Source organism: Brachyhypopomus gauderio, unplaced genomic scaffold (genome assembly GCF_052324685.1).
Source record: "Brachyhypopomus gauderio isolate BG-103 unplaced genomic scaffold, BGAUD_0.2 sc186, whole genome shotgun sequence".
In the NCBI taxonomy this organism is placed as follows: domain Eukaryota; kingdom Metazoa; phylum Chordata; class Actinopteri; order Gymnotiformes; family Hypopomidae; genus Brachyhypopomus; species Brachyhypopomus gauderio.
Window position 1 is genome coordinate 193,021 of NW_027507007.1, and position 22,700 is coordinate 215,720.

General features: G+C 40.9%; 2 protein-coding genes and 2 long non-coding RNA genes across 4 annotated transcripts; 2 read left to right on the forward strand and 2 right to left on the reverse strand.

Annotated features, from left to right (window-relative positions):
- Window positions 1-4,055: 4,055 nt before the first annotated feature.
- Window positions 4,056-5,193, forward strand: LOC143502043 (uncharacterized). The gene is made up of 4 exons (XR_013127061.1): window positions 4,056-4,162; window positions 4,596-4,706; window positions 4,824-4,956; window positions 5,069-5,193. It is a non-coding gene; the product is annotated as an uncharacterized LOC143502043 (long non-coding RNA).
- On the reverse strand, window positions 4,682-8,862 carry LOC143502042 (uncharacterized). The gene is made up of 6 exons (XM_076995227.1): window positions 8,691-8,862; window positions 6,700-6,805; window positions 6,394-6,536; window positions 5,606-6,166; window positions 5,398-5,461; window positions 4,682-5,174 (listed from the first exon to the last, which is right to left on the reverse strand). The coding sequence occupies exons 1-5, from the start codon at window positions 8,709-8,711 to the stop codon at window positions 5,447-5,449; spliced, it is 846 nt and encodes a 281-aa protein (XP_076851342.1). The 5' UTR covers window positions 8,712-8,862; the 3' UTR covers window positions 4,682-5,174; window positions 5,398-5,446.
- Window positions 8,863-17,581: 8,719 nt separating this feature from the next.
- Window positions 17,582-18,855, forward strand: LOC143502039 (uncharacterized). The gene is made up of 4 exons (XR_013127059.1): window positions 17,582-17,824; window positions 18,258-18,368; window positions 18,486-18,618; window positions 18,731-18,855. It is a non-coding gene; the product is annotated as an uncharacterized LOC143502039 (long non-coding RNA).
- On the reverse strand, window positions 18,233-22,524 carry LOC143502038 (uncharacterized). Its single transcript, XM_076995224.1, has 6 exons — window positions 22,353-22,524; window positions 20,362-20,467; window positions 20,056-20,198; window positions 19,268-19,828; window positions 19,060-19,123; window positions 18,233-18,836 (listed from the first exon to the last, which is right to left on the reverse strand). The coding sequence occupies exons 1-5, from the start codon at window positions 22,371-22,373 to the stop codon at window positions 19,109-19,111; spliced, it is 846 nt and encodes a 281-aa protein (XP_076851339.1). The 5' UTR covers window positions 22,374-22,524; the 3' UTR covers window positions 18,233-18,836; window positions 19,060-19,108.
- Window positions 22,525-22,700: the final 176 nt, after the last annotated feature.

The following is a 22,700-nucleotide window of genomic DNA, read 5'->3' on the forward strand; positions in this document are numbered from 1 at the left end:
TCAATTCTGATTTGAATCTGTGGGCATCTGAAATGCTGTTCCAACTATTGCCAATGGATGGGGGTGTGGAGAAAGATGATTCTTAATGAATCATGATTCTTAATTCTTAATGAATCATCTCCTACGATTGGACGACAGAAACAGACAGGAGTAGTCCTGAACTGAACTGAGCAGATGTGTAGCCTGTTTTGTTAAGTGTGGATGTAGGTACTTACATGTGTATCCTCACTTGGACCTGGCATGGAGTTGGGTTTAGGGGGATACTGCCCCTACTGTACCTCAGTGAGAAGGTGAGCTCCTACCTTTGCATGTAGAAGAGCAGGTAGGCTGTTCTTGCCTTGCGCTTAAGGATTGCTGGCTCATTCATTTTTGAAACCTTTGAATCATTGAATGTTAACCAGCTCTCTCCTTTCTCCTCAGCTACGTCACTGATGTAGTGCCTTGTCAGGGTAGCAAGATGTCATTAGTCACTTTAGTTTCTACTGCATGTTTGTGGATAATGTCAGACTGCTCACCACTCAAAATTTGCAACAGGGCAGATGTAAGAGAAGGAGGAAACCCTGAGTGTCTATCCCTCCTCCTTCAGCTGAAGCAAACACATCATCAGGAACTCATGAGCGTCCTGTGGAATCATGTAGGGAGGGGCCAGACCATTTTTGGCTTTGTAAGCAAGCATCAAGGTTTTATATCTGATGCGTGCCGCTACTGGAAGCCAGTGAAGAGAGCGTAGCAGAGGAGTCACATGTGAGAACTTGGGGAGATTGAAGACCAGTCGTGCTGCAGCATTCTGAATTAGTTGTAGAGGTCTGATGAGGGTGATAGGAGCACTGATAATCAGCTGCTGATAACCAAAAATCCCATAACGGTTGAGTCTGTAATGCTGATGGTTGTCCACGGTGATGATGAATAGTCCACGGATGGTGATTCTTTCTGGCTTTCCTCACAGTTCCTTGCACACTGACGATGGTGATTGTTCTAATAATCCCGACGATCAGTTCTTGATGCTGTTAAGTCCTCTGGTCTTGTCTCTGTTCTCTGGCGTGGACCATAAAGTCTCTCATTATCTTGATGCACATCTCGTCAAGGCTTATTATTCTGTCCTGGTCCACAAACTGCAGTAGTCCTCTTGTCCTGGGAGCCTGCGTGAAATTCAGGTTGCACAGCTGTCGGTAGTCTCTAATCCAGGAAGAAGCACAGGAGACCTACATGATGGACAGTACGAAAGAGACAGAAAAGAAGAATAAAGACTACACACAGCTTTATGTTTTCATGAGAAATCTGGAAGATGTGTTAGGGTTACACAAACCTCAAAAGATGAAACAGAGTGTGAGGGGAAAGAGAAGAATGGGCAGATGTAAAATTATCAGTCCATGTGATGTTCTGCTTCTGTGTCCCAAAAGAACAACATCTAGTCCTCATGTGGTTATGGGAAAACCTTCAGCATCTGAAAAACACACATGCAAACAAAAATATTAAATTACGTGGAAAAATAAAACGCATGCCACACAGTCAAATCATGAATTTATAAAAGAATAAATTAATGTGTGTGTGGGTGTTTAAAAGCCTGGAGGTGGACGTTGAGGGGGTGCTCTTGGTGGGTATGGACTGGTGGAAAAAACAGCTGGGTTCGGTGTCTCCAGGGTCTGGATGTGACTAGACTCGGATGACCTGAAAATGTCATCCGAGCCGATGAAGACACCCTTAAACCAAGTGGACACCTGTGTTTGCTACAACACACACACAGTAAAAATGCATTTAGATATCATTTTCTAAAAACCTCACCACAAATAAGTCTAAATGCAATCAGAAAGGAAGAAGCACTGACCAGAAAAATATTCTGCACCAATGTCGATTTTGAACAGGCGCGCAGGTAAATGTTTGCCTCCGTGATGCTGGTTCCCCTCTCCTGAATTAACAGAGGACATGCTGATGAGTGTAATTCAGAATGGGACAAGCTAGTTATGTCACGGTACGGCGGCCCCCTACTGGTCGCCCCCGTCTACAGCAGCAGCTTGTCCTGTGGGTGTGGCGTTGTGTTCGTCCCTCAGGTGGGCGGAGCCCGCGATCCGTCTCACCTGAGGGTCGTTTGTTCGTCTATATATGTCTTGTCTTTGTACCAGTTGACTGCTGGTTATTATATCCTTAATTCGGATCAGTTCACGGGTTTTGGTTTGCGCACTTTACATATTAAACCATCCTATTTCCCTGAGAATTGGCGTGATCCCTTCCATTTATTTTCGCTCACCCTACCCGTCACAAGTTAAAGATGCTTATAGTCAATACTCTTCGTTACCTTGATGCAGGCCACGGCACTAGCGCTGGCAAAGTGGTGGAGGGTAAGCTACAAATACAAAGAAAAGATTAGGTTGAAGGGACGTTGACAGTAGCATGTCCATTCTTACTGAAATTGTGAACCTGTTCCCATGACTCACCTCTGCATCTATCCAGTAGAATTCATTGTTGAGCACCCACCAGTGCTCACTCTGCCGCCCACTGTAGATGGACTTGTGCTGAAGCTTCACCTCCACCACCTGCATTTTATGGGTTTTGCATCGTCAAAGTAGCAAAAAACTCATTTTGGTCTGGGGGCCGAATACAACTTAATCGGACCTCAAGGGGGCCAGACCAGTAAACTCATTACAAAAAATTACATGGAACTAATAATAATCAATCAATCATCAGTTATTCATATACAGTGTTGCGAATAACAATAATTATTAATATAATTATTATTACAATAATAATAATGCATTATTTTTAACGGCGTTAGGTAACGGAGTCATTTTGTCAGTAATGGGATAATATAATTAATTACTTTTCCTGTCGTTACAACGCCGTTGACGTTACTGGTCATTAAAAGCGGTGCATTACTATATATTGATATACTAACAGTAAAGGGAGCGGACCGCTGCCCAGGCTAGTGAGGAGTAACAGATCTCGATAGGTCACAGTTCTCGGTGTAACACCTGTTTAACTTAACAAGTCAGTAAGTGATTGGCTAAGGCAGCGTTATGGTAGCCAATCAGAGCCAGTGTTTTTACACGCGTGCCGAAGCACTCCAGTGACACGACACAAACGGAGAAGAGACAGAAATGGCGAGTCAGAAGCAAGCCGAAGAAAAATTTGCATATTCAAGTTGGCGATATAAACATTATTTAAGAAAATACTTGAAGTTCCTGAATGTCTACCAGACTGGGTATTTGATTTATTTAATTAAGAATAGAGGTTTAATTGTTAAGTTTACTTCTGTTGTGAACAAACCAGTTGTCTCAGGTTGAGGGAATTTAATTTAATTTGATAGATGTAAATGCACTTTATATAGTGTAACTGTTTACTTTTGTTTCTTTTTTTTCAAAGATTTGGGATTATAAAGGATTTTATCCTGTACTGGTATGTTAATGTGCAATAAATGTCAAAATTTAAACACCTTTATGATCTACTCATTTCAACTGACTGTGAAAACAGCTTTTTCAAAAAATCCTTATTTATTGGCATATAACTTTTTTTTTTTTTACTGTAATGCAAATAGTTACTTTCCCTGGTAACGAGTTACTTTTATTATAGAGTAATTCAGTTACTAACTCAGTTACTTTTTTGAACAAGTAGTGAGTAACTAATTACTTTTTTAAAGTAACGTTCCCAACACTGCTCATACCTGATTACATTTAGACTTACTTATGGGGTATTTAGAAAATGATTCCTAAAGGCATCTTCACTTATTTTTACTCTTATTTGTGTTTTTCAGCAATCAGAAGTTTCTGTGACGTATAAGGGTGTCTCCATCGATTCAGATGGCCTTTTCAGGTCACATGAGTCTAATCACACCCAGACCCTGGAGACACCGGACCCTGCTGTTTTCTCCACCAGTCCTGACACATCAAGAGGACCCCCTCCACGCTTTTAATCACCTACACAGCATTTTAATAGATTCTTATACAAAGTTCTAATCTCACTATGTATCATGCCTTTTACTTTTCCACATAAAAACAAATGTTTGTATGTATTTGTGTGTTTTTCAGATGAAGTCGGTTTTCCCCATAACATGAGGACTAGATGTTGGACTGTTAGGACTCACATGGACTGATCACCCACATGGGGCGTTGTGCATCTGCCCCTTCTTCTCTTTGCCCCTAACACTCTGTTTAATGTTTCATCTTTTGAGGTTTGTGTAACCCTAACACATCTCCCAACTTTTCAGGAAAACATTGAACTATGTTTGGTCTTTGTGGAGATGCCTTGTCATCAGGCTTGACTCCAACGATAGACCTCACCCATTGTTTTTTTAATTTGTGCAGCACACACATGAACATAGTCCCTTAAACCGGATAAAACATTGGTAAAACTGTGCAGTAAAAGCTTAGCGGCATGTCTGGCCACACTCGCTGCCCCCGTGAAGTTCTCCCTTGAAAGATCCTATGCTCTGCATTTAAATGAGTAGCCCCGGCCCCAACTTTGTTAGACTCTACCACCTACGTTGGAGCAGGACTACATACGTCGCCATTGAAACACGTACAACATACACAAACATAACTGTATGCTATTGTTTGCTATACATCACATTCAGCATTACAACTTGTCCTGTCCTCCTCCTACAGGTTCAGTAGGACCTGCCTCCCCCCCTTCTGCCGATGACCGTGGGCTCTACCGGCCAGCACCAGGGAAGCCCTGGAAGACGGCCCTCCCCCCCTGAGGACGAAGGACCTCTAGTGAGTTATTCCTCTTACATATACACATACACACAGTCCAGGTGATGGGTCAGGTCTCTGACCCCATCAAAGTCTTTATTTTGCTTTTCTGTCTCTTTCTTACTCTCCATCATGTAGGTCTCCAGTGCTTCTTCCTGGAGTAGAAACCACAGACAGCTGTGCAACCTGATCTTCACCCAGACTTCCAGGACAAGAGGAGTAATGAAGTTTGTGGACCAGGACACAATGCATGTTGCCTTCTGTCATGCAGGTATCACAATGAAGCAGTCTGGTTTTCTTTTTTTTTCCCCATTTTAATTGAATAACATTTTCTACTTCCAGCAATATCACCCAAGTAGGTGTTTTCCCCTCATTTTCTGCAGATCTTTGAGAAAGCTGTTGCCAATCTGGAATGCGTCGACTTTCTCCTGAGCTTAGAGATGGTCTTGTCAGAGGTGGATGGTGCTTCGGCACTGGTAGACTGGAAACCTGCAAAGTCAAAGCAAACAGACGGTGTGAGAGGGATGCTGTGTGTAGTCTTCCATGCTGTTGTCATTGTTGTTCATGCCCTATTAGTTGTGCAGCAGGAAAGACTACTAAACCATAGAACACAACTAAACCATGGAAGACTACTATACCATGGACCCCTCACTTCTTTATACATAATACTGTCATGAATTAAACTTCACCAAAGAAATACTAAAATGCGTACCATCTGGAATATGTCTGTCCACCACCTGGTCCTCCGTGTGAACATGCACTTAGGTTGTCCGTTTCTTTAAAAAGAGCAGACAATTTGATATAAAATCATTCAAAATATGATTGACGGTAGCATAAATGTATGGTTGAAAATCATTCAGAAGAGCAGAATCTAAAGCTAATGGTGTGACTGGGAATAAATACATTTTAAAAACAGATACCTTGAATCTCAGCTTCAGAAATCTTGGAAACCTGAACCACCAAGATTTCTTCTCCAGCCCCACGTCCACTGTCTGTGCTGCACTCTGCAGAACGGAGCCTGTATGGTCCTGTTCTGTCCGAGAGATGGTGATGCCAGCGACATCACCGAACAGAGTGAGGGCAATCAGAGCTGACAGCTCTGAGCAGCATCTCTGTAGAGACAGCCTCACTTCTAAGTCAGCCTCCGTCACAGATGCGCTTCTAGAACCGTAGTGATCAGTGTCGGGCTTGGTCCAGGATGTCAACCCAAGGCGTTCTTGGAGAAAAGTTTCTGAAGCAGTCTTCACAAATCTCCTCACGATGCCCGACTGGAGTGCCTCCTCAGAAAGGTCAGTATCCGACAGCACTGACCGAGTACCCCTGCAGCTCATTTGTGCTTTTACTCGGTCCAGAGCCGCAATCCTTTCCAGCATCAGGTTCCTCACTATAGGGATGAGGTCCTGAGCAACCACCTCCTTCACTGCCACTTTGACCCATGCCGAGATTTTTTCCAGCACTTCAATCAAATCCTCCATTTTCATCTAGTTAGGTTAAAGGAAAGTGTAAAAAGTTCATCAGTATCCAAAAGCTTAATGATTTTTAATTATTACCTTTTTTAACCTTAAGCTGATTATTTCTTTAAGTAAAATGCTAATGTAAAGAACATCTAATGTTGTGAAGGTCTGACCAGACATGGCCAAAGGCTCATGTTGCTATGGTAACACACACAGGCAGATAGGAAGACAGAGATACAGAGATTGGTACTCACATTGCTTGGCAGTGTATTCCTCAACTCTTCAGTTAGAACAGCTGGATTAATCCCAGAGGTGGATACGACTCCACCACTTTTCACACATGGAGGAGTGTTGAGATCATCCATCACTGCCTCCTCCACTCTAGTACAGCAAATAGCTGTGGTGAAAGAAACATTTACTTTAAGCATCTATGAGGCAGACACTAATGATGCACATAAGCAAATGTCACTAAAAACATAAATTGTGGAAAATTATAGTTATGAATAAATAACCTCATAATGCATCACGTTTTGGTAACATGTAATCACGCTAAATCTCACCTGAAAACCATCTGCTATGGTCTTTCTTTGCCTGCTTGTTTTTCACGCTGGGGGCCGACACATCACAGCCCTCAGGAAGCTCTTCTGTTGGCCCAGCTTTCTTAGACTGTAGTAGAGAAAATGAAGAAAAAATGAGTTTCATGATGACTATCGCAAGGGTTCTCAACTGGTCTCAGCCCAGGACCCACTTTATCCTCATGGTCATTAAGTCGCGACCCGCTTTTAAAAAAAACGTTGTCGGTTGCCGTACACCATGCACTTTATGCAATACAACTTGTTTGGTGGTCTTATGAAGGACCGTTTATAAGCTATTGAAATTATTACAAAAAACAGTGTGTAGTGCTCTGGGGCCTTCACGACCGCCACTTGCGTCTATGTTAAGGTCATTTGTAGACGGTGCCTTAGACGTTGCAGTGATGAAAGTTGCACATTTAAAATACGTCTATTCCTGACGTAAACAAAGTTGTAGATGTTTGTCTTGGTTGCCAGAAACAAGAATTTTATTATAGCACTTTTGCCAATACTGTCTTAGTTATTGAAGAAAATTCCGAATACTCGAACGTGAAACAAACTTGTTTCCTAGTATGCATACGAGTGACTTTTGATCCCAATTAACTTAAAATTATGTACAGTTATAAAGAAGTGTCCTCTTTGTGTCCGACAGAGATGTAGACTGTGTGGAAAAAATGCGATATTTTTCGCTTGGCCATTTTCAACGCTTAGTGCTCAAGTTTCAGCTCCGTTTTGCGAGTCCTGCTGGTGATCGGATTCCTGCATTTGTTGATGGGCACAGACGAACATGTGAGCGGGAGCTGGAGTCTATCGTTTAACTTTTAAAATACAAACTCAAAAGAAAATGATGGAAATTTTTCCAATTACAAAAAATCCTTACCCATAAAAAAATAATGCTGTTGTATCGGCTGTCGCCAGTGGCGAATGAAATAATTATATTAGGGTTACCATAAATATTACTCGCAAATTAATATTTATGGTCGTGATTGCGACGATTTTAGTCGCAATCTGAAGCCCTGGCACGTCTGACGGGTGCCTCTTTTTTCCAGGATAAAAGGTGAGTACAAATTAGAAGAGTAGTATATTAATTTTTTTACAAGCTGTCCGCGACCCACCCAGAACGTGTCCGCGACCCACCAGTTGAGAATCACTGGTCTATCGTATTTGGACTGCTCAGACGGGATGGGTGGGGGGGCGTACATCATATTTTGAAAGCCAATGTGTTGATTTTGGTTCACGAATAGATTAATTTCTGAGTAACGTTGTGCATAAGGATTTTTAAAGTTTTGTAGTGGGCCAGTAGCAGCCTTGTTAAGATGTGCGACACCCTAAAGACCAACAAATAACGTCATTCCACGCCACCATTGAATTTCGGAAACTGCGCTGAATACGGCACAATCATTAATTAGCAATATGTTCATGAGCTAGGCCTATGTAGTGCTTTCTAATGTGTGTTTCTAAATAAAACCATGCGTGTTATACAACCCTTTATCTTAAAGTAGGCTACGTTATGCATTAAACACGTTGTAGAATGCTACCCTTTTCTGTGAAAACAATACAGGCTGCGGACATCCGCGCAGACAGGATAGGGGGAATACGAACATTTTATAATTTGATTTTTTTTCTCAACACCGCTGGACTCTCAAGGAGAGAATATTAATCTATCTTAATAATGACCTCAGATGGTTAATAACCAATATTAATTGGTTACACATCTTAAATGTGATAAGAGGCCGTAAAATGAAGTAACTGGGATGTAACCGGATAATTAATGTTAATCTGAGTCGCCATTTGTGGTCGAAAGCAATTTAGTTCTATTTTTGTGCAATATTCTACAATCACTGTTGCTACAAAGCAACTTTAGAGAACTGTCTCGACGAGGAATGTAATTTTCAATAAATAGACTGAGAAGCGGCTCTCTCGAACTTACTCGGACTAAAGTGAGATTATGGAAAAAGCTCAAAGGAACATGAACTTACCCTCATCATTAGTTTAAACATGATCAATAGTCACTCCTTTACTCGCACAAGATATCGGTGAACCGCTGTAGTAGCTACTTCAACCTCCGTGACGATCGAACCATCTGTGGTTAAATTAAACACTGTCTGTGGCGACTTTTATAGGTCTCCTGCATTGTGACTTCATATGCCGTGTTGTCGTAGGGACGCAGTTAGATAATAACTAAAACTACTAATTGCCCGTGTTGTCATAGTGACAGTTAGATAATAACTAAAACTACTAATTGGCCGAGTCTTCAAGTGCAAATCACATTGGGCTGGCCCATGTTAATCTCAGTAGTTTGGGCCGGGACATTTATCACACCCACTCTGGCCCTGGAACATGTATCAGATCCACTCCGGTGTTATAAAAATCTGTGCTACCCATCGAATGTCTTACTTAGGTATTTTCATGTCAGTGTACAACGTACACCTATAATTTTGCGTTGTCAGCATTTTTTTCTCTTGAATTCACAATGAGGACTGTCCATTTATTTTGCCAATTTACTTTTTTGTCAACAATTATTAAATATTTTTGTGAATATCCTCGGAAAGACCTGAGAAATATCACTACTGCTTTGTTTCTAATACGTGGAGGTTCCAAATGTCTGCTAGTCAGTTTGTTTTATCCTTGCCAGTAAATAACTGTGCTCTCTTTTATCATTCCATCCTGAATGGTTTTAGTTGACTGACCTTGAAAATAGCACTTCTTAACCTTTGACGTTCGTTCAGTTTGGCTATTTTACATTTTGAATCAATTTTATTAAATACAAGTAAATAACCATGAAATGTTAATGACGCTTGCACTCATCGCAGTCATTTCTGCAATGCTCAGTTAAACGTGCAATTGAGAAGTGGGACACGATACCTGTTTCGGATAAAGGGGACATACCCAAAGAGCTTCAACAAATCACAGAGGCAAAATCTCAGAGTCCCTCCAAGTTTCAAATAAAAGGTCATTAAAGTTCAAACATATGTTAGTCAAAACATGCTTCCAGCATTAATACTGTAGATTTTATGGTATATGGGAGGGGGGTTATCTATCGTATTTGGACTGCGCAGACAGATTACATGGAGAAACCTGTGCACTTCACCTGTTCCAAATGCTCAATTCGGTTAACCTCATGTTAAGGCTCTAACGTTGGAGGATCCGTGGCTCCGTCCGAAATGCCGTGCAGTAGGCACTAGATTTCAATGCATTACGTTCTGCTCAAATCTTAAAGCAGTGCGTTCTTTCAGTAGGCGACTGGGCAGTTTTCATAACCTCGAACATACTACGTCCGTCACCTATGTCATACGATATGGCATATAACGTTATACCACCACAGTTTAAGGACCGCTATGAATTAAAAGCGCCATTCCATATTTGTGTTTTATATATTTATATTGATTTAGAATCAGCATCAATACGTCGTCGAGGACTAACAGAGTTACAATAACCATTAACCTCGATTTAGCCTTATTAATAATCCCAAAGCTAGATATATTTATATTTGCAAGGGTTATAATTTTCAAGGGGATTATTTGGCATTTCACTAGCATCACTGACAAGGTGAGGTGAATCCCCAACTTTGTTATATCAGTGTGACAATTAGGCAACCAAGATTTATAATAAACTAAAATAGAATTAACGTAAAATAATTTGACATACAAACCACTTCTAAACCAAATAAAGTTGGTCAAATCTTTAAAATCAAATCTTTAAATCACAGAAAGTAAAAGTGTCTAAAATTGATGTAAGTGTCATCACCATTGTAGTTTTTATTTTGTGGTTGTACAGGGTGTCCGCCGGGTCTTAAAAAGTACTATAAGTTGATAAATCAATATTGGAAAAGTGAAGGCCCTTAAAAAGTATTTAAAAGCCTTAATCGCGATTTTGGAGTAGGGCCTACTGGAGTTTCGTTGATATTTTAGCTTTGCAACAAAAAGTATGCAACTATTAAAAATAAGATGTCCCTTTTTTACATCCGGTTTATGTAAAAACTTTTGGGAATCATTTTCACTATCAGTTCGTTTTTAAATTCTCTATTAAGGCTTTATTTTATTATTTTATTTTTCATACAGAAAATAATTCTGGAAATATAATGTGTCGTTTTGCAAATATAACACACGGCAAAGTGAAGGAAAAAAAACAATAAAATCCAGTCAGCTCGCGCTCTCCAAATACTTGATTTAAAAAACAAAAATGCTTTGGACGGAACCTACACGTACCATAAGGCCCGTTAGGCTTTTTAAAGGTAAAAATGAGTGGACTAAAGAAAAGAAAGTGGGAACTGAGTGCCGAGTGCTTAAAAAGTGTGTTGAGTGGACAACAAAATATTTTTCTAACTGAGCTTTGATCAACGGCTGTATGTCTGATATGCCAAGAAACGGTTGCAGTTTACGAAATCAGCCGTCACTTTGCTACGAAGCATGCAAACCATGCTAGCAAGCAGTCAACAGAAGGACGAGCGGCTACTGCTCAGAGGTTGGCAGTTTCTCTACTGTGTTATGAAAAAAAGCATATGGAAAGTTTGGAGGAGCAATGTGCGCATTTACGCACAGCAGGGGTACAGTAGCTTCATTAACTCGCTGCACATCGCTCTCAATTTAAAGAGCCCTTTCTAGTTTCTGCTGCTGGCAGGATATTTAATGCAGTCTGTCTCTCAGGACAATAAGTCCATGATTTTGCGAGGTTTAAAACAATTAAAAATTATTGAGCTTGAGTACACTGTAAAAAAAAATCTTAATTTTATGGAAAATAACTGTAAATATTTAATGTATTTTAACATTTTTTCCAATTGTATGCAAAACTTTGTAAAATTACAGACATTATTTGTAATTTAACAAAATGTCTTTTATTTTAAGTATTATGACAATAATTACAAGTTACATGCTTTTCTCGTTTTTTACGGAAATAATACAGTATTATTTATACGGTATTTTCCTGCTTTCTTAAATTATATACAGATTCATGTATAATTACAGCAATTATCTGCAATTAAACATTCAGTTTAATTCAGAAGATCCATTGATGTTCAGGAGAAAAATGTACACAGAACAAAATATATAGGTTCGGACATATTAATTTGCCACAGAACATGATGGTAATTGAAAATAATTTCTGCAAGTGAAAATGCTCATTTTTATGATGCCTACAGAATGAAGAGTGACTTCCTAATGTCAGTTCAGACATTAGATTTTTACATAGGCATATCTAAAGTATGTAACTGTAGTAATGGCTGTAGGAGATTTCTGTTGATTGTTCCATCTCTATTGATGTCTGTTCTCAATTTAGTTCTTGTGCAGTCAATGGCAATAGAAAATGGCAGTTTGTTGGGGCGCTGGACTTTTAAAAGAAACATTTCTAAACACTGGGTCTATACTTGAACATAACCAAGGAAATAACCTGTAACACACTGAGAGACAGATGAACTGATAAACTGGTAGACGTACATTGTAATGGAACAGGCTTTTAAACTTAAAAATGTGTGTGCCTATAGTTACACACTGGAATAAAAACACAAGTTGAACAACCACTTAAATATAAATGTTATCTCTAGGCTAGGGGCATAAACGTGATTTGAGCTCAACGTATTGCTTTTAACCATAATTGGTTAATCTCCTGTATTACGTTAACAAATACGAGCCTCTTGTAATTCCAGGATGAAACATGAGAGATCATGAAGACGTTAAGATTGGGCGTTTTGAAAAAAAAAAAAAAAACAACCATTAAATAATGTGATAAAAAGCGAATTATTTCGAACCATTTCGAGTATATGTATAAATATTTAACTTAATTAAGTTTAACGTGCTGGGAAATATTGAAATGGACCTTTAAAGTGACGTACAAGTGCTTTAATTCCACCTTATCAAGGTGTATGAACCCTGCAAACATGACTTTGTTCATTGCGCTGAGGCGCGGCGCGCGCAAAGTTACAAAATTCGAGACGTGCACGACCTCGAGAATCGACAGCACGCGAGACCCTCGCGCACAGGCAGAGCCACTGCGATTACGTCATTTTCGCCGCGCGGACCCTCGCGTCGCGTCGCGCTGCAGTGACTTCGTGGGCTACCGTTGCATTGTGGGGAATGTAGTGTTTGTGCGTACAAAACACCAGCGGGCGGCTGTGGCCTGCGGGCCGGTTCTAATAGTAATTAAATATCATCCAAGGGGCCATAGATAATCAATTCGCGGGCGATCTGGCCCGTGGGCCTCGACTTTGACATATGTGTGTTAGAGAGATGTGAACCGATGGAGTCTCCCTTAAACATCACGGACACCCCCCTTTGCTGTGTCGTTGATGTTTTGAACCTTAGTGATGAGCAAGAATAGTCAGAAGCATTCGGGTAAGATATCAAAGTAAAATAAATTTTATTAAAGATGGATCAATCCAGAAATCTCCATTACAGAGTACACTGTATGGTTGCCTTTTATTGGTCTCAATAACATCCCTCAGTGTCCAGAAGTAGTCTGCTGACAAAGAGGGTATTAGTAGTTTCTTTGTTTGATTTTGAATAAGTGTGACATGTTGCATGTAGGAGGATGCTCCTCTATAAAACTGAAGTAACAGGGGAATCTTAACAGGTCTTTGTTTTGGTGATGTTAAAGAATGGTGAAGAATATGTTGCATCTGTTCCTACATCATCATCATCATGTGAGAGCTTCAGGATCACTCCTGAAATATGCAAATAAGAATACATGTCGGTTATTTCTCAAAATGGACTGAAGCTCTTCCTGTGTGAGTGAAGAACCTTGGCAGTGTTCTCATATGTGGTGATGGCATGTAGAAGTGACACCCATGTAAATAGGAGGGTTTAAGCCCTCCCTCCTGCTGCTTGGACAAGAACCAATTCTTTCAGTGTTTGCAGTGTTGAGGACAGAGAATAGGGAGCTGTAAATCTCTACTGGTGATGACGGATAAAAATTAAGGATATATCATCTGAAATAAATGTGCTGATTTCAGGTATAAAATCAATTCTGATTTGAATCTGTGGGCATCTGAAATGCTGTTCCAACTATTGCCAATGGATGGGGGTGTGGAGAAAGATGATTCTTAATGAATCATGATTCTTAATTCTTAATGAATCATCTCCTACGATTGGACGACAGAAACAGACAGGAGTAGTCCTGAACTGAACTGAGCAGATGTGTAGCCTGTTTTGTTAAGTGTGGATGTAGGTACTTACATGTGTATCCTCACTTGGACCTGGCATGGAGTTGGGTTTAGGGGGATACTGCCCCTACTGTACCTCAGTGAGAAGGTGAGCTCCTACCTTTGCATGTAGAAGAGCAGGTAGGCTGTTCTTGCCTTGCGCTTAAGGATTGCTGGCTCATTCATTTTTGAAACCTTTGAATCATTGAATGTTAACCAGCTCTCTCCTTTCTCCTCAGCTACGTCACTGATGTAGTGCCTTGTCAGGGTAGCAAGATGTCATTAGTCACTTTAGTTTCTACTGCATGTTTGTGGATAATGTCAGACTGCTCACCACTCAAAATTTGCAACAGGGCAGATGTAAGAGAAGGAGGAAACCCTGAGTGTCTATCCCTCCTCCTTCAGCTGAAGCAAACACATCATCAGGAACTCATGAGCGTCCTGTGGAATCATGTAGGGAGGGGCCAGACCATTTTTGGCTTTGTAAGCAAGCATCAAGGTTTTATATCTGATGCGTGCCGCTACTGGAAGCCAGTGAAGAGAGCGTAGCAGAGGAGTCACATGTGAGAACTTGGGGAGATTGAAGACCAGTCGTGCTGCAGCATTCTGAATTAGTTGTAGAGGTCTGATGAGGGTGATAGGAGCACTGATAATCAGCTGCTGATAACCAAAAATCCCATAACGGTTGAGTCTGTAATGCTGATGGTTGTCCACGGTGATGATGAATAGTCCACGGATGGTGATTCTTTCTGGCTTTCCTCACAGTTCCTTGCACACTGACGATGGTGATTGTTCTAATAATCCCGACGATCAGTTCTTGATGCTGTTAAGTCCTCTGGTCTTGTCTCTGTTCTCTGGCGTGGACCATAAAGTCTCTCATTATCTTGATGCACATCTCGTCAAGGCTTATTATTCTGTCCTGGTCCACAAACTGCAGTAGTCCTCTTGTCCTGGGAGCCTGCGTGAAATTCAGGTTGCACAGCTGTCGGTAGTCTCTAATCCAGGAAGAAGCACAGGAGACCTACATGATGGACAGTACGAAAGAGACAGAAAAGAAGAATAAAGACTACACACAGCTTTATGTTTTCATGAGAAATCTGGAAGATGTGTTAGGGTTACACAAACCTCAAAAGATGAAACAGAGTGTGAGGGGAAAGAGAAGAATGGGCAGATGTAAAATTATCAGTCCATGTGATGTTCTGCTTCTGTGTCCCAAAAGAACAACATCTAGTCCTCATGTGGTTATGGGAAAACCTTCAGCATCTGAAAAACACACATGCAAACAAAAATATTAAATTACGTGGAAAAATAAAACGCATGCCACACAGTCAAATCATGAATTTATAAAAGAATAAATTAATGTGTGTGTGGGTGTTTAAAAGCCTGGAGGTGGACGTTGAGGGGGTGCTCTTGGTGGGTATGGACTGGTGGAAAAAACAGCTGGGTTCGGTGTCTCCAGGGTCTGGATGTGACTAGACTCGGATGACCTGAAAATGTCATCCGAGCCGATGAAGACACCCTTAAACCAAGTGGACACCTGTGTTTGCTACAACACACACACAGTAAAAATGCATTTAGATATCATTTTCTAAAAACCTCACCACAAATAAGTCTAAATGCAATCAGAAAGGAAGAAGCACTGACCAGAAAAATATTCTGCACCAATGTCGATTTTGAACAGGCGCGCAGGTAAATGTTTGCCTCCGTGATGCTGGTTCCCCTCTCCTGAATTAACAGAGGACATGCTGATGAGTGTAATTCAGAATGGGACAAGCTAGTTATGTCACGGTACGGCGGCCCCCTACTGGTCGCCCCCGTCTACAGCAGCAGCTTGTCCTGTGGGTGTGGCGTTGTGTTCGTCCCTCAGGTGGGCGGAGCCCGCGATCCGTCTCACCTGAGGGTCGTTTGTTCGTCTATATATGTCTTGTCTTTGTACCAGTTGACTGCTGGTTATTATATCCTTAATTCGGATCAGTTCACGGGTTTTGGTTTGCGCACTTTACATATTAAACCATCCTATTTCCCTGAGAATTGGCGTGATCCCTTCCATTTATTTTCGCTCACCCTACCCGTCACAAGTTAAAGATGCTTATAGTCAATACTCTTCGTTACCTTGATGCAGGCCACGGCACTAGCGCTGGCAAAGTGGTGGAGGGTAAGCTACAAATACAAAGAAAAGATTAGGTTGAAGGGACGTTGACAGTAGCATGTCCATTCTTACTGAAATTGTGAACCTGTTCCCATGACTCACCTCTGCATCTATCCAGTAGAATTCATTGTTGAGCACCCACCAGTGCTCACTCTGCCGCCCACTGTAGATGGACTTGTGCTGAAGCTTCACCTCCACCACCTGCATTTTATGGGTTTTGCATCGTCAAAGTAGCAAAAAACTCATTTTGGTCTGGGGGCCGAATACAACTTAATCGGACCTCAAGGGGGCCAGACCAGTAAACTCATTACAAAAAATTACATGGAACTAATAATAATCAATCAATCATCAGTTATTCATATACAGTGTTGCGAATAACAATAATTATTAATATAATTATTATTACAATAATAATAATGCATTATTTTTAACGGCGTTAGGTAACGGAGTCATTTTGTCAGTAATGGGATAATATAATTAATTACTTTTCCTGTCGTTACAACGCCGTTGACGTTACTGGTCATTAAAAGCGGTGCATTACTATATATTGATATACTAACAGTAAAGGGAGCGGACCGCTGCCCAGGCTAGTGAGGAGTAACAGATCTCGATAGGTCACAGTTCTCGGTGTAACACCTGTTTAACTTAACAAGTCAGTAAGTGATTGGCTAAGGCAGCGTTATGGTAGCCAATCAGAGCCAGTGTTTTTACACGCGTGCCGAAGCACTCCAGTGACACGACACAAACGGAGAAGAGACAGAAATGGCGAGTCAGAAGCAAGCCGAAGAAAAATTTGCATATTCAAGTTGGCGATATAAACATTATTTAAGAAAATACTTGAAGTTCCTGAATGTCTACCAGACTGGGTATTTGATTTATTTAATTAAGAATAGAGGTTTAATTGTTAAGTTTACTTCTGTTGTGAACAAACCAGTTGTCTCAGGTTGAGGGAATTTAATTTAATTTGATAGATGTAAATGCACTTTATATAGTGTAACTGTTTACTTTTGTTTCTTTTTTTTCAAAGATTTGGGATTATAAAGGATTTTATCCTGTACTGGTATGTTAATGTGCAATAAATGTCAAAATTTAAACACCTTTATGATCTACTCATTTCAACTGACTGTGAAAACAGCTTTTTCAAAAAATCCTTATTTATTGGCATATAACTTTTTTTTTTTTTACTGTAATGCAAATAGTTACTTTCCCTGGTAACGAGTTACTTTTATTATAGAGTAATTCAGTTACTAACTCAGTTACTTTTTTGAACAAGTAGTGAGTAACTAATTACTTTTTTAAAGTAACGTTCCCAACACTGCTCATACCTGATTACATTTAGACTTACTTATGGGGTATTTAGAAAATGATTCCTAAAGGCATCTTCACTTATTTTTACTCTTATTTGTGTTTTTCAGCAATCAGAAGTTTCTGTGACGTATAAGGGTGTCTCCATCGATTCAGATGGCCTTTTCAGGTCACATGAGTCTAATCACACCCAGACCCTGGAGACACCGGACCCTGCTGTTTTCTCCACCAGTCCTGACACATCAAGAGGACCCCCTCCACGCTTTTAATCACCTACACAGCATTTTAATAGATTCTTATACAAAGTTCTAATCTCACTATGTATCATGCCTTTTACTTTTCCACATAAAAACAAATGTTTGTATGTATTTGTGTGTTTTTCAGATGAAGTCGGTTTTCCCCATAACATGAGGACTAGATGTTGGACTGTTGGGACTCACATGGACTGATCACCCACGTGGGGGGTTGTGCATCTGCCCCTTCTTCTCTTTGCCCCTAACACTCTGTTTAATGTTTCATCTTTTGAGGTTTGTGTAACCCTAACACATCTCCCAACTTTTCAGGAAAACATTGAACTATGTTTGGTCTTTGTGGAGATGCCTTGTCATCAGGCTTGACTCCAACGATAGACCTCACCCATTGTTTTTTTTATTTGTGCAGCACACACATGAACATAGTCCCTTAAACCGGATAAAACATTGGTAAAACTGTGCAGTAAAAGCTTAGCGGCATGTCTGGCCACACTCGCTGCCCCTGTGAAGTTCTCCCTTGAAAGATCCTATGCTCGGAATTTAAATGAGTAGCCCCGGCCCCAACTTTGTTAGACTCTACCACCTACGTTGGAGCAGGACTACATACGTCGCCATTGAAACACGTACAACATACACAAACATAACTGTATGCTATTGTTTGCTATACATCACATTCAGCATTACAACTTGTCCTGTCCTCCTCCTACAGGTTCAGTAGGACCTGCCTCCCCCCCTTCTGCAGATGACCGTGGGCTCTACCGGCCAGCACCAGGGAAGCCCTGGAAGACGGCCCTCCCCCCCTGAGGACGAAGGACCTCTAGTGAGTTATTCCTCTTACATATACACATACACACAGTCCAGGTGATGGGTCAGGTCTCTGACCCCATCAAAGTCTTTATTTTGCTTTTCTGTCTCTTTCTTACTCTCCATCATGTAGGTCTCCAGTGCTTCTTCCTGGAGTAGAAACCACAGACAGCTGTGCAACCTGATCTTCACCCAGACTTCCAGGACAAGAGGAGTAATGAAGTTTGTGGACCAGGACACAATGCATGTTGCCTTCTGTCATGCAGGTATCACAATGAAGTAGTCTGGTTTTCTTTTTTTTTCCCCATTTTAATTGAATAACATTTTCTACTTCCAGCAATATCACCCAAGTAGGTGTTTTCCCCTCATTTTCTGCAGATCTTTGAGAAAGCTGTTGCCAATCTGGAATGCGTCGACTTTCTCCTGAGCTTAGAGATGGTCTTGTCAGAGGTGGATGGTGCTTCGGCACTGGTAGACTGGAAACCTGCAAAGTCAAAGCAAACAGACGGTGTGAGAGGGATGCTGTGTGTAGTCTTCCATGCTGTTGTCATTGTTGTTCATGCCCTATTAGTTGTGCAGCAGGAAAGACTACTAAACCATAGAACACAACTAAACCATGGAAGACTACTATACCATGGACCCCTCACTTCTTTATACATAATACTGTCATGAATTAAACTTCACCAAAGAAATACTAAAATGCGTACCATCTGGAATATGTCTGTCCACCACCTGGTCCTCCGTGTGAACATGCACTTAGGTTGTCCGTTTCTTTAAAAAGAGCAGACAATTTGATATAAAATCATTCAAAATATGATTGACGGTAGCATAAATGTATGGTTGAAAATCATTCAGAAGAGCAGAATCTAAAGCTAATGGTGTGACTGGGAATAAATACATTTTAAAAACAGATACCTTGAATCTCAGCTTCAGAAATCTTGGAAACCTGAACCACCAAGATTTCTTCTCCAGCCCCACGTCCACTGTCTGTGCTGCACTCTGCAGAACGGAGCCTGTATGGTCCTGTTCTGTCCGAGAGATGGTGATGCCAGCGACATCACCGAACAGAGTGAGGGCAATCAGAGCTGACAGCTCTGAGCAGCATCTCTGTAGAGACAGCCTCACTTCTAAGTCAGCCTCCGTCACAGATGCGCTTCTAGAACCGTAGTGATCAGTGTCGGGCTTGGTCCAGGATGTCAACCCAAGGCGTTCTTGGAGAAAAGTTTCTGAAGCAGTCTTCACAAATCTCCTCACGATGCCCGACTGGAGTGCCTCCTCAGAAAGGTCAGTATCCGACAGCACTGACCGAGTACCCCTGCAGCTCATTTGTGCTTTTACTCGGTCCAGAGCCGCAATCCTTTCCAGCATCAGGTTCCTCACTATAGGGATGAGGTCCTGAGCAACCACCTCCTTCACTGCCACTTTGACCCATGCCGAGATTTTTTCCAGCACTTCAATCAAATCCTCCATTTTCATCTAGTTAGGTTAAAGGAAAGTGTAAAAAGTTCATCAGTATCCAAAAGCTTAATGATTTTTAATTATTACCTTTTTTAACCTTAAGCTGATTATTTCTTTAAGTAAAATGCTAATGTAAAGAACATCTAATGTTGTGAAGGTCTGACCAGACATGGCCAAAGGCTCATGTTGCTATGGTAACACACACAGGCAGATAGGAAGACAGAGATACAGAGATTGGTACTCACATTGCTTGGCAGTGTATTCCTCAACTCTTCAGTTAGAACAGCTGGATTAATCCCAGAGGTGGATACGACTCCACCACTTTTCACACATGGAGGAGTGTTGAGATCATCCATCACTGCCTCCTCCACTCTAGTACAGCAAATAGCTGTGGTGAAAGAAACATTTACTTTAAGCATCTATGAGGCAGACACTAATGATGCACATAAGCAAATGTCACTAAAAACATAAATTGTGGAAAATTATAGTTATGAATAAATAACCTCATAATGCATCACGTTTTGGTAACATGTAATCACGCTAAATCTCACCTGAAAACCATCTGCTATGGTCTTTCTTTGCCTGCTTGTTTTTCACGCTGGGGGCCGACACATCACAGCCCTCAGGAAGCTCTTCTGTTGGCCCAGCTTTCTTAGACTGTAGTAGAGAAAATGAAGAAAAAATGAGTTTCATGATGACTATCGCAAGGGTTCTCAACTGGTCTCAGCCCAGGACCCACTTTATCCTCATGGTCATTAAGTCGCGACCCGCTTTTAAAAAAAACGTTGTCGGTTGCCGTACACCATGCACTTTATGCAATACAACTTGTTTGGTGGTCTTATGAAGGACCGTTTATAAGCTATTGAAATTATTACAAAAAACAGTGTGTAGTGCTCTGGGGCCTTCACGACCGCCACTTGCGTCTATGTTAAGGTCATTTGTAGACGGTGCCTTAGACGTTGCAGTGATGAAAGTTGCACATTTAAAATACGTCTATTCCTGACGTAAACAAAGTTGTAGATGTTTGTCTTGGTTGCCAGAAACAAGAATTTTATTATAGCACTTTTGCCAATACTGTCTTAGTTATTGAAGAAAATTCCGAATACTCGAACGTGAAACAAACTTGTTTCCTAGTATGCATACGAGTGACTTTTGATCCCAATTAACTTAAAATTATGTACAGTTATAAAGAAGTGTCCTCTTTGTGTCCGACAGAGATGTAGACTGTGTGGAAAAAATGCGATATTTTTCGCTTGGCCATTTTCAACGCTTAGTGCTCAAGTTTCAGCTCCGTTTTGCGAGTCCTGCTGGTGATCGGATTCCTGCATTTGTTGATGGGCACAGACGAACATGTGAGCGGGAGCTGGAGTCTATCGTTTAACTTTTAAAATACAAACTCAAAAGAAAATGATGGAAATTTTTCCAATTACAAAAAATCCTTACCCATAAAAAAATAATGCTGTTGTATCGGCTGTCGCCAGTGGCGAATGAAATAATTATATTAGGGTTACCATAAATATTACTCGCAAATTAATATTTATGGTCGTGATTGCGACGATTTTAGTCGCAATCTGAAGCCCTGGCACGTCTGACGGGTGCCTCTTTTTTCCAGGATAAAAGGTGAGTACAAATTAGAAGAGTAGTATATTAATTTTTTTACAAGCTGTCCGCGACCCACCCAGAACGTGTCCGCGACCCACCAGTTGAGAATCACTGGTCTATCGTATTTGGACTGCTCAGACGGGATGGGTGGGGGGGCGTACATCATATTTTGAAAGCCAATGTGTTGATTTTGGTTCACGAATAGATTAATTTCTGAGTAACGTTGTGCATAAGGATTTTTAAAGTTTTGTAGTGGGCCAGTAGCAGCCTTGTTAAGATGTGCGACACCCTAAAGACCAACAAATAACGTCATTCCACGCCACCATTGAATTTCGGAAACTGCGCTGAATACGGCACAATCATTAATTAGCAATATGTTCATGAGCTAGGCCTATGTAGTGCTTTCTAATGTGTGTTTCTAAATAAAACCATGCGTGTTATACAACCCTTTATCTTAAAGTAGGCTACGTTATGCATTAAACACGTTGTAGAATGCTACCCTTTTCTGTGAAAACAATACAGGCTGCGGACATCCGCGCAGACAGGATAGGGGGAATACGAACATTTTATAATTTGATTTTTTTTCTCAACACCGCTGGACTCTCAAGGAGAGAATATTAATCTATCTTAATAATGACCTCAGATGGTTAATAACCAATATTAATTGGTTACACATCTTAAATGTGATAAGAGGCCGTAAAATGAAGTAACTGGGATGTAACCGGATAATTAATGTTAATCTGAGTCGCCATTTGTGGTCGAAAGCAATTTAGTTCTATTTTTGTGCAATATTCTACAATCACTGTTGCTACAAAGCAACTTTAGAGAACTGTCTCGACGAGGAATGTAATTTTCAATAAATAGACTGAGAAGCGGCTCTCTCGAACTTACTCGGACTAAAGTGAGATTATGGAAAAAGCTCAAAGGAACATGAACTTACCCTCATCATTAGTTTAAACATGATCAATAGTCACTCCTTTACTCGCACAAGATATCGGTGAACCGCTGTAGTAGCTACTTCAACCTCCGTGACGATCGAACCATCTGTGGTTAAATTAAACACTGTCTGTGGCGACTTTTATAGGTCTCCTGCATTGTGACTTCATATGCCGTGTTGTCGTAGGGACGCAGTTAGATAATAACTAAAACTACTAATTGCCCGTGTTGTCATAGTGACAGTTAGATAATAACTAAAACTACTAATTGGCCGAGTCTTCAAGTGCAAATCACATTGGGCTGGCCCATGTTAATCTCAGTAGTTTGGGCCGGGACATTTATCACACCCACT

What these genes read in the sequence shown, in the direction of transcription:
- LOC143502042 (XM_076995227.1), bottom strand. Translation starts at nt 8,711, where the DNA reads ATGTTTAAACTAATGATGAGG. An exon ending in TGTTTAAACTAATGATGAGG is followed by an intron (nt 6,806 to 8,690) that starts GTAAGTTCATGT and finishes TCTCTACTACAG; the next exon opens with TCTAAGAAAGCTGGGCCAAC. An exon ending in CCATAGCAGATGGTTTTCAG is followed by an intron (nt 6,537 to 6,699) that starts GTGAGATTTAGC and finishes CTTTCACCACAG; the next exon opens with CTATTTGCTGTACTAGAGTG.
- LOC143502038 (XM_076995224.1), bottom strand. Translation starts at nt 22,373, where the DNA reads ATGTTTAAACTAATGATGAGG. An exon ending in CCATAGCAGATGGTTTTCAG is followed by an intron (nt 20,199 to 20,361) that starts GTGAGATTTAGC and finishes CTTTCACCACAG; the next exon opens with CTATTTGCTGTACTAGAGTG. An exon ending in GGAATACACTGCCAAGCAAT is followed by an intron (nt 19,829 to 20,055) that starts GTGAGTACCAAT and finishes TAACCTAACTAG; the next exon opens with ATGAAAATGGAGGATTTGAT.